Below are 16,148 nucleotides of genomic sequence, written 5' to 3'. Positions count from 1 at the left end.
GGCAGGTAGCATTTAAAATCACTTTTTTTTAAAAAAAAAAAAAATCTGAATTTTTTAATGAGAAGTGCTTTAAGATGCCACATGGCATACATTGAATGGTGTTTTATTAGTTGATAGATGGGATTAGTTCAACAGGAACAACAGTGGTGCGTCCACGGTCTAGATTTAAGATGTACGTAAGCCATTCGTTCGTTAGATTTATTTCGTTTTTTAGGGTTCCACACGTTTATAGTAGGGCCGGACTAACGAATGGATCGGATCGGTCTATCACACGTGCGTTGAGTTGGCACACATGGTAGCACTGGTGATCTGCTCAGATATGGCACTCGTAAGTAGAGCATTCTGTAGATGATTGGGAGATCCTAGCAATTGAATCTCCATGCAGTCTCTCTCCACTCAATGGGTGGCTAACCTTGACTTTGGTAAGTGGCACATCTATATGATGGCCCACCATATCATTGATCACTTCATGGTGGTGGTTGATCAAGGTGGGGCACTACATGATTTCACCAGGCGATCCAAATGGTACTTCTATTGATTTTTTTTCGAGGCCATTTATTCATCATTCAGCTTTCAAATGGTTTGGATATCCTTCATCTGGGAGATATTTTGTAGCATGACTATCTCGTCCATGGCCAGTACCACCTTGCCTACGTTATGGATCATCAAATGGTTGGTGGGCTGTTGCCCAAAAATCATTGTGATTAGGCGTTCCTAACCACACAAGCCTAATCCCATAGCAGGTCCCACCTTGTCTGCATTATGGATTATCAAATGGTGGGTGGGTCCCACTTACACTGTTGCTGTCCCGAGCTACAAGAACCAGGATGGAGAACTGCCACAGGCCATAGTCAGACCAGTGATCACATGGACTAGCTCATGAATGGCCCGTGGCCCCCAGAAGTCGTTCAACCGGTCAGTGTGATCTGAACCTGTTGAATCTGCTCCGTCTATTTGCAGGCTGGTGATTAATCACATGGCTAAGGTAGCATCTCAATCTCTTTGATTGTTGCACACCCAAGTTATTGCAGAATTTTACAATAAATAAATAAATAATGCGAAATAAAACAATTAATATTAATTCACAGATAAACAGATCTGCAAAAGGGAAGTAAAGAATCTTATTCATCCATGAATTAAAATAATCAAAAAACAAAACTCTCTCTCTCTCTCTCTCTCTCTCTCTCTCTCTCTCTCTCTCTCTCTCTCTCTACTTAGCCCATGCAACGGCTTCGATCTCTGCTTGGGCACTTCTGTACAGCTCTAGCCTCTTCGCAATAGCAGACCTCCGCTCCATGACTGCCGGATCCTCATCCAGCAACGATGACAACTGCTTCTGCTGCAAGATGGAAAGGAGTTTCCAAACATTCAATGAACAGTTCTTCAGAAGAAGAAACATATATCTGAATAACCATCATAAAACTAATGCAAGCTCACAATATCCTTGTTGGGTTTTTTAAATTCGGTAATGAAAGCTAGCCATTAAAAGATTATGAAAGTAGAATCAGTGCAGGAGTGGAAGAGATTGAACTGAAAAAGGAATACTCACGTCTCTTTTACCCAACTCAGTGAAGAAATGGTCGAGCAGGGTGCGTTTAGCCTCGCGCACTTGACAGTAGACAACCGACTTCGGAATGGAGTTACGCAGTGATGCACTGACCATGGTGACATACTGCAAAACCGTCGATCCTGTTCATTTTGAAAGAAGAGCGCAGCCAAGAACAAGTTAGTGCCAGATAACATATCATATAAGCATTGGGACCCTGAAATGCAGATGCCGCAAAGAACTCGAAATCATAAGAGTTACACATTGTAATTATGGGATGAACCTGCATATAATTCATGCATTTTATTAGGTGATCAAGATTCCAAATCCAATGTTGTGAAGCATTCAGTATGTTCAGATTGTTGGGAGAAAGATCCCTTCCCTACCACATGCACAGCAATATGGGAATTAAAAGAAAGCAGAAAGAGATATAAACCGCAACATAGAGATTTACCTGGTTCCCTTTCGGTACATCCACAGATTCACGCCAATCTACTATGCTCAAAGGTATTTTTTTTAAAAAAAATGAATAAGGTGCTCTCCATATAACGATGGCTCTCTCTCTCTCTCTCTACATAATATATATTACCCCAAACGAACTAGGGTTTACATAAAATTCCTTGTGATATTTCTGCGAGTAAAAGTTTCAACAACATTCCTACCAGTTTTCCATTTATTTTAGGGAAAGTTACCGAAATAAATTTGTTTTAAATTCTGTTATACAAAAACCACCCAAATATTAAAAATTTCCTAAAACATACAGAGTACATAAACATGTTTGCCAAAATCATCATTATACATGAAATGGAAGGGGCTCCTGTAAACAGGATAAATTAATGTTATCCATGAAAGTTAACAGAAAGAGAAACGCAAGCATAAAGAGGTGCATTTAGGCAAAAAGATTTCATGATTTTTGCATATTTTAGGAATTTTTAATATTTGAGTAGTTTATGGACAAAATTAAAATACATCTTTTGGTCAATTTTCCCTTTATGACTTCAGATTATAACTGATGAATGATGAGACCTCATAAGGGAGATGGGATAGATAAATCTCATAAATGTAATAAATTACATTGCCACCAGCCACCTTATTAGGTGCAAGTTAATCACACAAAACGACTAAGGGACCATAAATCCCTCACGCGAGAGTGCTAGCTGCTGACCAAGTGTCAGGCATATATTCACAAGTTTATAAAATCAATATTTTTTAAAGATAATCAGAACATGTTGGCTTCAACCAGTGCATACCATGAGATCAATGTAAACATGAAAATCAGATGCAATGTTGTCAAAATACCCTATAATTTATTTCCCATGTTCCATAATGCAAGTTGTTTTTTGGGATAAAAAAATATTTGTCAAAAAAAACCATGCACAAATTAATGCGGGAACTTGTCAACGAGTATGCACCATCATGTCCATAATCATACTTTCACATAGGATCATGTACCTATTCGCCTCAGATATGCATCATTATATCTGTCGAAAATCGAGTGTGTTGGATTTCCCCCCTTCTCAATATCTTGTGGTAGCTTCCTGAAGAAATCGACAGTCAGATAACTGGACTCCATATCAACTAGTTTAAGAGTTGCTTTCTTGCTTTCTTCCCTCATTCTCTCCAATGATTCAACAGCTGCATTTCCAACCTCCACTCTCAAACTGGGATATTGCTTCAGTTCCTGAATACAAAAACAAACAACAAACAGCATCCATCATCTCGCGATTCATAAAATATCAGTTGAGAAGAACTAAAGAGAGCAAATTGGGGAAAAAGGAAAAAGGTGCATAATGCTTGAGAAGAGAAATAATGAAATCCAATCTAGCACTTTGAAAAGCCATTTCCTGGTGATAGAGTTGCAAAGAGGAACTGTTTTTCCTGAAAGTGTGTATGTTGGCTTTGCACCCGTTATTTTGAACACAGGCGAAATTTCTGTCTAATGAGACTGGAAATGGCATCGCTATAATTCTTTTTCACAACACCATATTGTTTTCTACCTCTTGTAAATCTATGTATGAGTGCTGGTGGGCCACAATATAAATGAATACAAATTAAATAGAATAATGGAAAAAATAACATGATCATGGGAGGAAACATACAGCAGTTTCATTGATAGCCTTGTGAACCAGTTCCTTCAGTATCGAATGGACCTGGAATCATGAAAAAACAGAAAAGAAAATATTTTAAAAAGAAAACGGACAGAATTTTGGAGTGTCAAACTTACATTGATGAAAACATGAGTTTTGGTGACCATAGACACAAAACACACACAAACACACAGCATTCATTTCACATAATGGCATTAATTGCATACCGCATCAACGGCTCCCTCAGCAGGGCCTCTAATCGTAATTAGAGAACATTCAATGAGACGGCGATATCCTTGTTCAGGGGCAATCAGATGAGGTTGGTAGCCATCGGCTTCAGTAATTTGCTTTCTGACATTCTCGATAGCGAGGTGCTTGTCGAATTGCAACCTTTTTAGAGCTGCAGGAAGTTGATTGTCGAAGACATTGTATATCTTATCACCACCAGGGCGCCTGCATGAATTTATTTATCATATAGATGTGAAAAAATAAAATAAAAATCTATGATACAAATGGAACTTGCAATGATCGTGAAATTTCAACATGGTAATAGTTAAGGAGATTATTGAAGTAGGATACAAACACTCCATCAAGATGTTCTTTGTATATTTGATCAAAAACACGACAGATCTCCATAATCATGTATAGTTTTCCCTGGACACAATGGACAAATAGTCACAAACTCTTCACATGGTAAACAAATTCAAGAAAGGACTATAGTCTGAATGTGAATATCAGTAATACATTAATGAAAACGTGAAAGGAGGTCTGGGCAGGAACATAACCACACTCTCTCAAAGGAGAGCTTTCATTAGCTAGCTTCTTATTGTGGTTAAATTCCTTGTTGGACTGGACTTTAGTTTGTATTTTACCCTTATCTAGATATGTTGCATCCTTATAGAATAGAAGACAGGTACTGATTATTCCACTATAACAAACTATGCTTTCTAAATTTCATGCAACTAGAAACTATCGGGAAATGATACTCTTTGTAATCACTGTAGTGTGACCCCACAGGTATTCCATATTCTATCCTGTTACTTTTCTTTTTCGCAGGGGTTGTTTGGATGAATGGAATTACAAGACCTGGAAAGAATGCCTTCTTGGAAACAGAAACCCAAAAGAGACATTATACTTATCATGGTTGGGTGATAAGATTGTGATTCCATGGAATCATGAATCCAAGGAAGGGAGGGAGTGAGTTGTGACTGCAGATCTAAGAAATCGAATGTTGGAGCAAAATCAGTTTCCACAGAGTGAATTTCTTCATTTAGCAAGGATGCCGAGCTTCTTAATGCACCCAAATGTGAAAAGGCAACATTTCCACTGAACGACTTTCAAAGTCATCATTTTAATGCATCGTAGTGTCCACTCAGGTCTCTGTTGCTGTTTCCTTTTGCTGGTGATTGTTACCACAAGTGAAATCTGCTGGAGTTGCAAACTGCTACTACAGATCTGCCTGGAAGCCCAAGGATCAGAGTTGAATCAATAGGTAGGCTATTCTCACTTCTATACACAAAATTAGTAAGGACTCAACTTCATTAGGTTCTGTCGCATTTCATTCCACCACACATAAACCACACTCCTCTTTTTTTGTAATACCAAAAGTTTATTTGAAAAGAAAAAGAAGATGAATCATGTTCCATCGTTTTCTGTTTCTCAGCACTAGTAGTAAGCAAGCTTCTTTTTTTTTTTTAGGATTAGCTTGTTAGTACACACCCATGTCAGTACACACACTCCATGTTAGCCACCCCACTAGGGATCGATACCAAGACCTCAAGTGTTGAAACGAGGTATCTCCACTCAGTCTGCCAGTTGAGCTATGGATCTGGGTGTTAGTAGTAAGCAAGCTGATGCACAACAAAACTCGTCAATGTCATCAAAGAACTTACTCCGGCATCTGGAGCAATAGCCTTCCCAAGACGGCTCAGTTCTCCTTCAAGTTCAACTATACTTTTATTGATGAGAGACTGGATGCCTGGGATACGGGATTTGATTACAGTCTCCAAATGCTGCAAAAAGATTAGTACATTTCATCAACATATGATATACATATATAGATCTATGATCCTCTACAAATTCTTCATACCTTATCTTGTGCAAACATAGATTGGATTCGAAGTGGGGCCACCTATGATCTTGGTGGACCATTGGATGTGAGGGGGCCACAATGGACTGCAGATTCCCTAATATCACTCTGATCGGGTGATTACAAACACTCAACTAAGGACCTGCAAAATGGATGTTAAGACCATTTTTACTCTCACCATCCATTGTGCATGCCATTAATTGTATGGTTTCAATCATAGAATCATGGATTTTTTTGGTTCACGTGAAATCTTTCATGGATTCCTCATATCCAACAGTGTTTGTTGATCATAGTTGGGTTAACTTGGGTCCCAGACAGGAATTCACTGTAAAAAGGTTCAAAGAATTCACCCAGGTTCGAATAGAATGTGCATATAAAATTAGTCCATGTGGTACCTTCGAAAGCATCTTCCCCAGATGCTCAGAACCCATCCTACTAGCAAGATGCTTGTACTCTGGGCTAGTTTGGAAATACTCTCTCTCTCTACGTCGAGCAGCAATCATGTCAACACTCTTGTTAATATCAGCTTGAGAACGATTAACAACACCAATCCATGGAAACTGTAGACGATATGATTTTCCTTCCAATATCTTTAAAAAAAAAAAAAACAAACAAATAGTGGTAGTCAAAATGCAGTTCTTGTGTCAACAGGAAAATACATCCAAGTACAGGACAAAATTCCAAGCTAGAGATCTAGTGCAAAGAACATATACACTTCTTTAGTTTTTTATTCACACATTGATTTTTAACTAGTGCAAGAACAAAGTTGCATGTGAAGAGAAACATGCAGAGCGTACTTTTCCTAGATCAGCACGTGCACCAAGCAAAAGAAAAACAGGCCTGTTCAGAAGGATACAAGAGGTTCACACTAGTCAACCTCCAAACTGATGCTACATCATTCAGGCAATCACAGAAGCCAAGATGTATACATCTTACCTTCCTACTCAGAAATATTCTTTCCCACTCTACAGTTTGTATTCTTAAAAGAATAAAAAACATAAGGCAAAGGAAAAATTGTAGTAACAACTCATATTTTGAGACCAAAAAGAAAGGGCGGTAGTCTTCAAGAGTGGTGTAAGTTGTAACCAAGCATTTCTGCTTGTATAAGTAACCATTCATGTTAATGTTATCATTTGAGATACCAATGGAAGACACAATAAGTAAACTAACCTCAACTGCATCAGTTCCCTTATCCATGAGATCAATCTTTGTCAACACCCCAAATGTCCTCTCACCTGAACAGTGGAGCAAGATAAATTATGATGGGGAGCTAGTTAAAAAGGCTTGGAATTACTAAGTAATAATGCAGTTGGGTGAACGTATCTCTGGAACCAACAAGATCCAGGAACATATGAAGTACAAAACTACAATTGTTTTACACAAATTATGACCAATGGGTTCATCAACATATACTTAGCAGTGGGGCATAAATCTGGTCGCCAAGATTGGGATAAACATGACCACAAGGTGGAGTAGATGGGAGGATCCATCTAACGGAGGGGCCTTGATACAACCTCTTACAGTTTTAAGTGACTCCCTAACTTTTCAAAGCAATCCTGTTCATAGCATGAACAGTTTTTTTTTTTTTTTTTAAATCAGAGATGCCAACTGACTAAAGATTGAGCAATCTTATGACTATTTGATTTTCTTTTGTTGAAGGGTACATGTTGACCATTTGACCTGTCTGTGGTTGGTTTTCCCTTGGCATCCTTCTGCGATAAAACAATGGTGACCTCTTTTCACATCCTACCATCATGGAAGAAACAAAGCGTATTGAATAACGCAACATGCTCCCAACAAATAATAGTACATTGAATAAAGCATATGAATTGAACGACTTTCAACATATGATTAGCAGCATCATTAAGCTAGATTCAAGCTTTTTGCACATGCTGAAAAGTAAACACCCTGACTATAACAGCTACACAGTCATCAAGGAAAGAATCTTTTTGCACTTGACAGCTATGAACACATACCTTTAGGATCTACTTCTCTAGAGATCTTAATTGCATCAGAGGTAGCAAGATCTTGATTGGCAGGTGAAATTGCAAGAATTATACAATTGGGCTGCAGCAGAAGTTAAACATTGTTCCATCATCATATTTTCTTCCTGGCAGCTTCTTTATCCTATGATGGCATCAATGTCTTCAAAATTAATCTGTAATTTTGTGAAAGAAGTCACCTTTTCGATAAAGGAGCGAACCATGATCTCAATGTCTTGAACAATGCTTTCAGATTGGCCATCTAAGAAAATTCCAGTTAATTAGTCAATATTCCATGAATATGAACATGAGGCATCCAAAATATTCAAAGACAATTGGCATATAACTTACCAATAGCTACTTTTGTTAGTCCAGGAAGATCAATCATTGTTAAGTTTACAACTGTCAAGGTTCAAAACATCAGCCGAACAAAAATCAACCATCAATAAATTTTACATATGAGCATGCAAAAACTTTAACTTAGATTACTGCATACTGTACAAAAGTGTTGACCAGCGTGGATACAGAGAAACTAGTAGAAAATTTAGATTGTTCAGCCAATTAAACATTCATTAGTGGGCCATGGAACAAACATTTAAACATTCATTAGTGGGCCATGGAACAAACATATTGTATCTTAAACAGCACATGTGCCGATCCCGGCAGTAAAACAGACATCAAGAGTATTTGCACAAATCAGAACCACTGACATATACTCTCCCACACAAAAAGTGGAAGCCACCATCATCGAGATTTCCTTGAGCGAAAAAGATTGCTCTTGTTGGTCATCTAACATTGTTATATCCAACTGTTGGTCATCGATTATCACTAGACGGGACTGTTGATTACCCATTGTTGTAAGATCCAATCATCGCTCGTGCATTATTGTCAAAACCAACTGCTGACTGTCCATTATAAAGACATCCTACTGCTGATCTTATGTGGTCCACTAGATCCAACCAGTACTCATTTATTATCACTAGATGCAACCATTTTGTCTTCCATCATTGGTAGGTATGACATTAATCTGACAATCTGACTATATCTAACCATTGATCTTCCATCAGTGCAAGATATGATTGTTGATCATCCATTATCAATAGAGGTCACCACTGATCTTCCATCATTGATAAATCAAACCATTGATCTTCAATCATTGATGGAACCGCCTGTTGATCATCCATCATCACTGGATCCAACCGCTGATCATCTATTATCACTAGATCTGATTTTTGGTTGTCTTTAATCATTATTGAACAACCATTCTTTGACGCTGATCTCTAATATGGGCCTCTTTTTTCCCAATTCACAATGGTGTAATTGTCGATCTTGATCCTTGCCTTCCAATCTTTGTCCTGGCCCAATTGATTGTCTTCAACCATCTAATTACTTCTTGAGCAATATGGATTGTTGGATATCGCTCCGAGATGTTGCATTGTTAGTAAGGGCAATGTGGACCATCAGATTTTATGTCAAGCACTATAATACAAACTGGGGACAAAAATTAAACGGTTTTATTTAGATTCATGCACATTAAATGTACAATTTTTTTTTCCTTTTTCCTATAGGTGCATAAACCATCACACTACTTAAGGGCCTATTCGGGAACCAAGAAAATTCAAGTGGAGAAGGTTCTGTGAAAAAATGTGGAAAGTAAACATCTTGCACCTACAAGGAGTCATTTGATGTGTTGGCAGAGTATGATGCTAAACCAATTAAATTGTGGAACTCATTGTTGCTAGGTCACAATCTCAAAATAATATTGGTTGAACAATCCCAGTCTCTTCTTTGTGGGAACTTGTTTGTTAAAATAGGACCATTGAATATTTTCCAATTTTTAAATGCCCAATAAATTTCCACCAATCCAATGGTCAGTCACTCAAATAAGCACAATTTGCAGTCCATGATACATCCAACTTGGGCCCCATCATTTGGGCAAAATTTAATTTGAATTACTTGTAAACCACTCATGCAAATTACTTGTAGTCCTGGCACAACTGACTTCCTTTTCCACAATTTTCCATTTCTCTTTAATTTTCATTGTTCTTGATGATCCTCTGCTAATTTCAACATACAGTGTGCACTCTTTGCAGACTAAACACTCATTTTAATCCGATTTTATATTATTTTTGTATTTTTTTTATTTTCAGCTGATTTTTCGAATAACATTGACTCTCAAGAAAAATTCCCAAAAAATGTAAAAATAAAAAATAAAAAATAAAAAATTTAATATTGGTTGTAAGTGGTTGGAATAGATGTATAAATTGTTACTTAGATTAGTCATTAAAATTCATTTATTTTTGTATTTTTTTAATTTCATATGAACAGTGACTATCAAGAATGTTGTCAAAATCATTATCGTATCGCAAATCCTAATAGGGGTTGAATCGTATCGAATCACAAATCATAATAGGGGTTGAATCATATCAAATAGCAAATCATAAGATTTTTTATAAATTTCTTAGAATTTTGAAAATTATATAAATAAATTAGAAAAAAATAAAAAATAAAATTCATCAATCATCCTTTTGCCATCAATATGCACCAAGTAATATCATATATGGCATCAAAGGATTCTTATCTCTTCATTATTTTGTTTCTTTCAAGAAATTTCCCTTAAAAACATACCAGGATCCTTTAATTATTTATATTCTTATTACCTCTCTTGAGTGTAGAATCTCATTGGAAAAGCAGCATTTGATGCTATAAACCGACAAAAAAAAAAAAGAAGATATTTTGATCTCTAAACATCATCCCACAATTCATATAAGTCAACATAATTATAAATATCCATAAAAACATTCCAAATAAGTCATATGTCAATTTAGTATTTTGACCAGTTAAGAAGTAAGAAATCATAAAAAAGGCTCCATGATTTAACATGGAAGAGAATATATATAATTTAATCTCTTGTAAAGAACAAATAAAATAACTTACCTTTTCTAAACAATTATTAAAGCCCCCATCAATTTAAAAACATAAAATGAAAGCCAAGTGAAGCTTAAAATAGAAGACAAGAAGTATACCATGAATCATAAATAATAGTATTCGGATCATAGAATCATAGAATTCATATAAAAATGGATTTAAGGTGGATTTAAGATTCAACTTGTATATCATAAATCATAGGATTTTGATAACACTCACTATCAAGAAAAATACCTCCAAAATAACTTTTTTTTGTTAAATATTGATTGTAAATGGTTGGAATAGATGTAGAAATCCATGTCTCAGATTAGTAACTAAAATCCCATTTTGTGCTTTTTTGAATTTTTTTTATTTTTGACTAATTTTTGGATGAACAGTGACTGTCAAGAAAAATCTCCCAAAAATGTTTTTTTTTTGTTTAATATAAGACTATAAATTATTAGAAGATGTACAAATTCATACATTAGATTAGTCATTAAACTCCCATTTTGTATTTTTTAATCTTTTTTATTTTATGCTGATTTTCGGATAAACAGTGAGTCAGTGACTGTAAAAAAAAATCCCTCCGAAATGTATCTTTTTCTCAAAAAAATAAGAGAGAGTATTTTTTTGGCTTAATATTTGTTGTAAGTGGTTAAGAATAGATGTAGGATGAATAAATGTACGAATTCATGCCTTCAATTAGTAAGGTATTCCATAACAATAATGGTGGTCATAATGGCCATTATCATTACACACTTTACGGTATGTATAAATTCATGCCTTAGATTTATTTTTTTTTCAGATGAATAATGACTGTCAAGAAAAATCCCAAAAAAAAATATTTTTCGGTTATATAAACCTAAATAATTAATCGTCTCATCATTGGTATCACATTCATGTTATTCTTATTATCGATATTAAATATTTAGAAAATTAAATGTAGGAGTTTTTGCAGTCAATTTAAGCTCATTAGGTTCATAAAGCCATTAGACAAGTTGAGATAGCATTCCCACCAAAGAATGGGCCATTACACCATCATCAACATAGAAAAGAAAAAAAGGAAAAAAAAAAAACATATTTGGGATTTTCCCATATTGTTTTGAATTTTCTTAACAAAAAAATATTCTAACCTGTTACAGGGCCATAATAGCCATTACATGTAATTGTATCAGTGGGGAATGTTACACCACGATACCATTTTATAGCACACCTTGGCCAGGGTAGCAACTCTTTCTTTCACCTATTTGGGAGTTTACATTGTTTTCTTAGAAACTTTTTACCCTTTTTTTAAAATTATTATTTCAAAGTTTTTTTTTCTAAGAATATGCATTATAAACTAAACAGTAAACCACATAAATTGTTTTTATGTATTGGAAGGCCATGATAATACCAGCCCACCACTCCTTTGCAACATAGTCCCCATTGTATGCACTGGCCAAATGGGCCAATAGGTAACATATTGACAATTATTTACACTAGAAAAGGTTTCATCATTGATTTAGACCATCCATCAGGAGAGACCCACCTTTGATGGCCCCCCTATCTTTAAATCACCTCAATCAGATGATTGTAACAATATGAACAATCATTAGGAGAATGTTCTTCTATATTGATTATACTAGAAAAGATCCAGTCATTGGTTTGGACCATCCATCATGTACAACCCACCTTTGATGGCCCTCATCTCTTCAAAAAATCAATTTGATTGGAGGATCCTAAGTATATGATTAATGGTTAGGAGAATGGACTGCCCATACTGATCATATAAGAAAAAAGCCCAATCATTGATTTGGACCATCCATCATTAAGACACACCTCGATGGTCCATCTCTCTCAAAATTCACCTCTATTAAATGATGCTAACCATCTAATCAATGCACTGAAGTTGGAAGAGTATCGGAGGCTTAGAGGATGGTCCAAAGACTTTAGCATGCCCCATTGTTCCATTGACTTGAAAGAACATGAAGATCAGGGCTAGGGAAAAATCATCCAATGCTCACCTTCCAATTTACAATTGCAGAACCTCTTGGTTGAATAGCTAAAATGTGGTTTTCCATGGAGAGCGGACTTGTTACTCCTTGTACGGAGTTTCACAAGTAAAATTTAAAAAGAATACAGATAGACACTTAGCCTTCTCTACTACCAGTATATACCCTCATCCATGAAAACGTTCTTAGAACGTCACAAAAACATGATTGTGTATTATGCCAAGTTTAAATGGGACGTCAATATTAAAGAAAAATGGGGAAGAAAAAAACCAAAAGGTATCTAAAAGCTCACCATTTGGAGAATAAATGCTGAGATGAATTGGGACAGTGGACACTTGTTTGGTGCGTCCTGTCTCTCGATCAGTCTCATCTGAAATCTCTTTCCTCACCAGAGCTACACGAGCACAGCCAAGACTTGAATGTAAGAGGAGATGCCAAATAATTAAATGAGAAAAAGAAAGATGCATATCAATAACACCCATGGTTGCTAAATGGTACACTGTTAAAACATTTCAATAAAAACTATTTAAAAAAGACAACATTTCAATCAAAACAATAGTTTCAGAAATGGCTTAAGACTAAAATGAAAAATGGGCTGCGGAAATAAGTTTCGAGGATGTGCTAAAATCATCCTGCATATCTAAGCAGAGAATACCGCAAAACTGATTGTTGGCATTGATAACTGGGAATTTCCAGAGGCCAAAAATAAATAAATCTATAACTAAACAATACCTCAGCAGAGTAAGTGTGTAATTGCAAACAAACTACAAATATGACTGAACTGATCCATCACCTACATAAACTGCAATTTTTGTGTAGCAACATCAAATATTCACCCAGACTGAATTTTCATCAACCATAATCATAACATTCTGGTAACTTCTTAAGCTTCCACTATTTTGAGATAGTAAATACCTATGTTATAATCAATCATAAGCCCAGAGGGCCACACTAAGCATCATCGAGGACTAGTTAGTGAAGAATGACACTGTGCAGATATAGTATTCATAAAGAATGCAGCGGATCTTCTGTATAGCAAGGGGAGGAACTTGAGAGCAGACCCAAAAGATGACCTTTTGAATTTAACATTCTTAAATCAAAGGATGCCTAGCATCAAATAAAAAAATAAACTAGTGGTTGCCAAGAAACAATCAGACTATAAGAATCATGAAATGAAACGCTAATCTCTATTGTCTCTGATTTCAAGACATGAAATAATGAAAAAACTTGCTTGAGGAAAAGGCCAATATGGAATTCAATCTTTGAAATCAAATTCTGTGAGTAATTACCAAAATCAGTGAACTTCTTTCTTGGGAGGTGAAGAAACTCCGCATACTCTTTTCCTTCATCAATCTTATGAAGCTGCAGGACAAGTGGACGTCGAGTAACAATTCCTGCACACATTTTTCAGTCCCCACGTCATTTCCTCAATCTTTAAAGGGAACACCCATCTCAGGAAAACAGTGACTGGTCCAGAAATTACCAGATCCACGTGGCAAGAAGTCCTTTCCGACAATGCTTTCCAACACCGAAGACTTCCCGGAGCTCTGCAGAGCACTAAAGAATTACATTAAGAAATGAAATGGATCTTCAGATCAAGAGATAATGTTGAGATCCTGATCTCCTTTGACAAAATTTCAATTCTGATAGATGAAGCAACTCACCCAAATAAAAATGGAAGAAAAATATCTTTAAATAATAATTTTAAAAAATACTGGAAAAGAATAAAACAAGTCTCCAAAAGCTAACCAACCGAAATCCACGTCATAGAAATCCTTCACAAAGTTCCAGTGTGAAACAATCAACAGAACAAGGTTGAAATTTCAATCTGCTGTACCAATTACCATAAAGGTTGAAACTGAGACAGAATTACAGCACAGAGAATAAAAAACATAAAGCTGACAGGAAACATAAATAACAGAATAAAAAAAAAGTGCCAAAGAGATAATAAAATTGAGAAGAGAATCAACAGAGAATTGCATATACGCAATCGAACAAGAAAAAGATAAATCAGATCCAAAATATAAATAAGAATTCACAGATATCGACAAAATTGCAACAAGAGAGAGAGAGAGAGAGAAACATACAGAATTTAAAACAAAAATTTGCATTTTCCCATTCAAATCGAAAACCGAAACACACGGAATCTTCCATTTAAAACAGGAAAAAAGAAAGATAGGAAGATACACAAATTGCATCATGAGAACAGACAGAGCAACAAACATCTGCAAACAGAAAATGAGAGAGAGAAAGAGCTGATGACCTGTCCTCCGACAACGGCGATTGCTGGCAACGAATCCCAGAGGGTCGGCAAAGCACTTTCTTCCCCGTAGTCGCCTAGGGCAGTGCAGGCCCGCTGCAAGTTATTCACCAGAGATATCAAATTCTCCATTCTCTCTCTCTCTTACAAAGAGAGAACAAGAAGGAAAGGAGAAGTAGAAAGATTGAAAGAGGTTTTCCGTATTTATAGGGCGAGAATGGCGTCAGATTCCGGCGGAAATTCGATGGTTTGGCCGGAGACGATGATCAGAGGAAGTTAGGAAGAGAACGGAGCTTGCAAGAGAGAGAGAGAGAGAGAGAGAGAGAGAGAGAGAGAGAGAAGGGGGAACGGCGAAGGAAGCGCGCGTTCGCTTTTATAATTTGAAAAAAGGAATTACAGGAAAGAGACACTTTTATACTCTGGCACAAGTACAGATGATACGCAGTCACTTAGAACTTGCTGACGTGGCATGAAATTAAATTATATTAAACTGTCCAAACTATGGGAACCAATTTATTTGTGTCATCAATTAATAAAAAATCCTTATTTGATTACCTAAGTATCCGATTGGTGGACATGTATTGGACTGTCCAAAATCAAACGAATGGTCTTATTTCAACAAGCAAGTGTCCTCTAATCAGAGGTTATGATTCTTAAAACAATCTATTTTTAGGAACATGGCTTATATATACTAGGATGTACAATTTAATCGGTTTTAATTTTTATTTAATTTATGACACTTGTACAATTTCTGAGTGCATGGTATCAAGAGCCATACTCTGCCAGAGTACAAAATAACTCCCAGGATGGGATACATACATGGGCCGCGGCTTTGTATAGTATACGCGCGTTTTTTATTCTGACAAGTGGCCCATTCTTCGGTAAATACTAGACCATTGATCTGTTGCTCCCCACTGTTGATGAACGGTGCCAGAAAACCGAGAGATGATGAGTGGACTCGATTGCTGCTTCACACGTAGAAATGAGGCGCACCCATGTGATATTGGATCCGTTTATCCGGTCACCTCTAGTGCGTACAGATCATGTAACGTGTACGGTTAAGATCAATTGACCGACGGTCCTGGTAAGATGAGCCTGTGAGGCCCACCCAACGGTCAGTTCGGCCTGATTTTCCTGACACGTATTGCCAGATGAGTAGCTCCGGGATCATAGACACGTATCGAGTGCACATTGCACTCGAGCGTGGAACTATATGATACGTGGCCAGCATCTTTGAAAGTATGCACGTGTTCTCAATCATGACACATAGGTTCGTGGTTCGGTAA

At 36.4% G+C, this 16,148-nt stretch overlaps 1 protein-coding gene across 2 annotated transcripts; it reads right to left on the bottom strand.

Moving 5' to 3' along the window:
* Positions 1 to 1,053: 1,053 nt before the first annotated feature.
* LOC131245175 (dynamin-related protein 5A-like) lies at positions 1,054 to 15,433 on the bottom strand. Of its 2 annotated transcripts, XM_058244448.1 has the most exons (16): positions 14,866 to 15,432; positions 14,086 to 14,149; positions 13,892 to 13,996; positions 12,895 to 12,996; positions 8,056 to 8,106; positions 7,905 to 7,966; positions 7,699 to 7,789; positions 6,893 to 6,957; positions 6,118 to 6,312; positions 5,526 to 5,645; positions 4,217 to 4,287; positions 3,861 to 4,086; positions 3,646 to 3,696; positions 2,999 to 3,227; positions 1,550 to 1,689; positions 1,054 to 1,339 (listed from the first exon to the last, which is right to left on the bottom strand). In XM_058244448.1, exons 1-16 carry the CDS (start codon positions 14,992 to 14,994, stop codon positions 1,211 to 1,213), a joined length of 1,830 nt encoding a protein of 609 aa, XP_058100431.1. In that variant the 5' UTR covers positions 14,995 to 15,432; the 3' UTR covers positions 1,054 to 1,210. The 2 variants fall into 2 exon arrangements, with proteins under 2 accessions (XP_058100431.1, XP_058100432.1); XM_058244449.1 differs by lacking the exon at positions 5,526 to 5,645 and having other exon boundaries at positions 14,866 to 15,433.
* Between the last annotated feature and the right edge of the window lie 715 nt (positions 15,434 to 16,148).

Source organism: Magnolia sinica, chromosome 5 (genome assembly GCF_029962835.1).
Source record: "Magnolia sinica isolate HGM2019 chromosome 5, MsV1, whole genome shotgun sequence".
NCBI lineage: Eukaryota > Viridiplantae > Streptophyta > Magnoliopsida > Magnoliales > Magnoliaceae > Magnolia > Magnolia sinica.
Note: the sequence above shows the minus strand (reverse complement) of the source record. Positions and strands in the feature narration are given on the sequence as shown.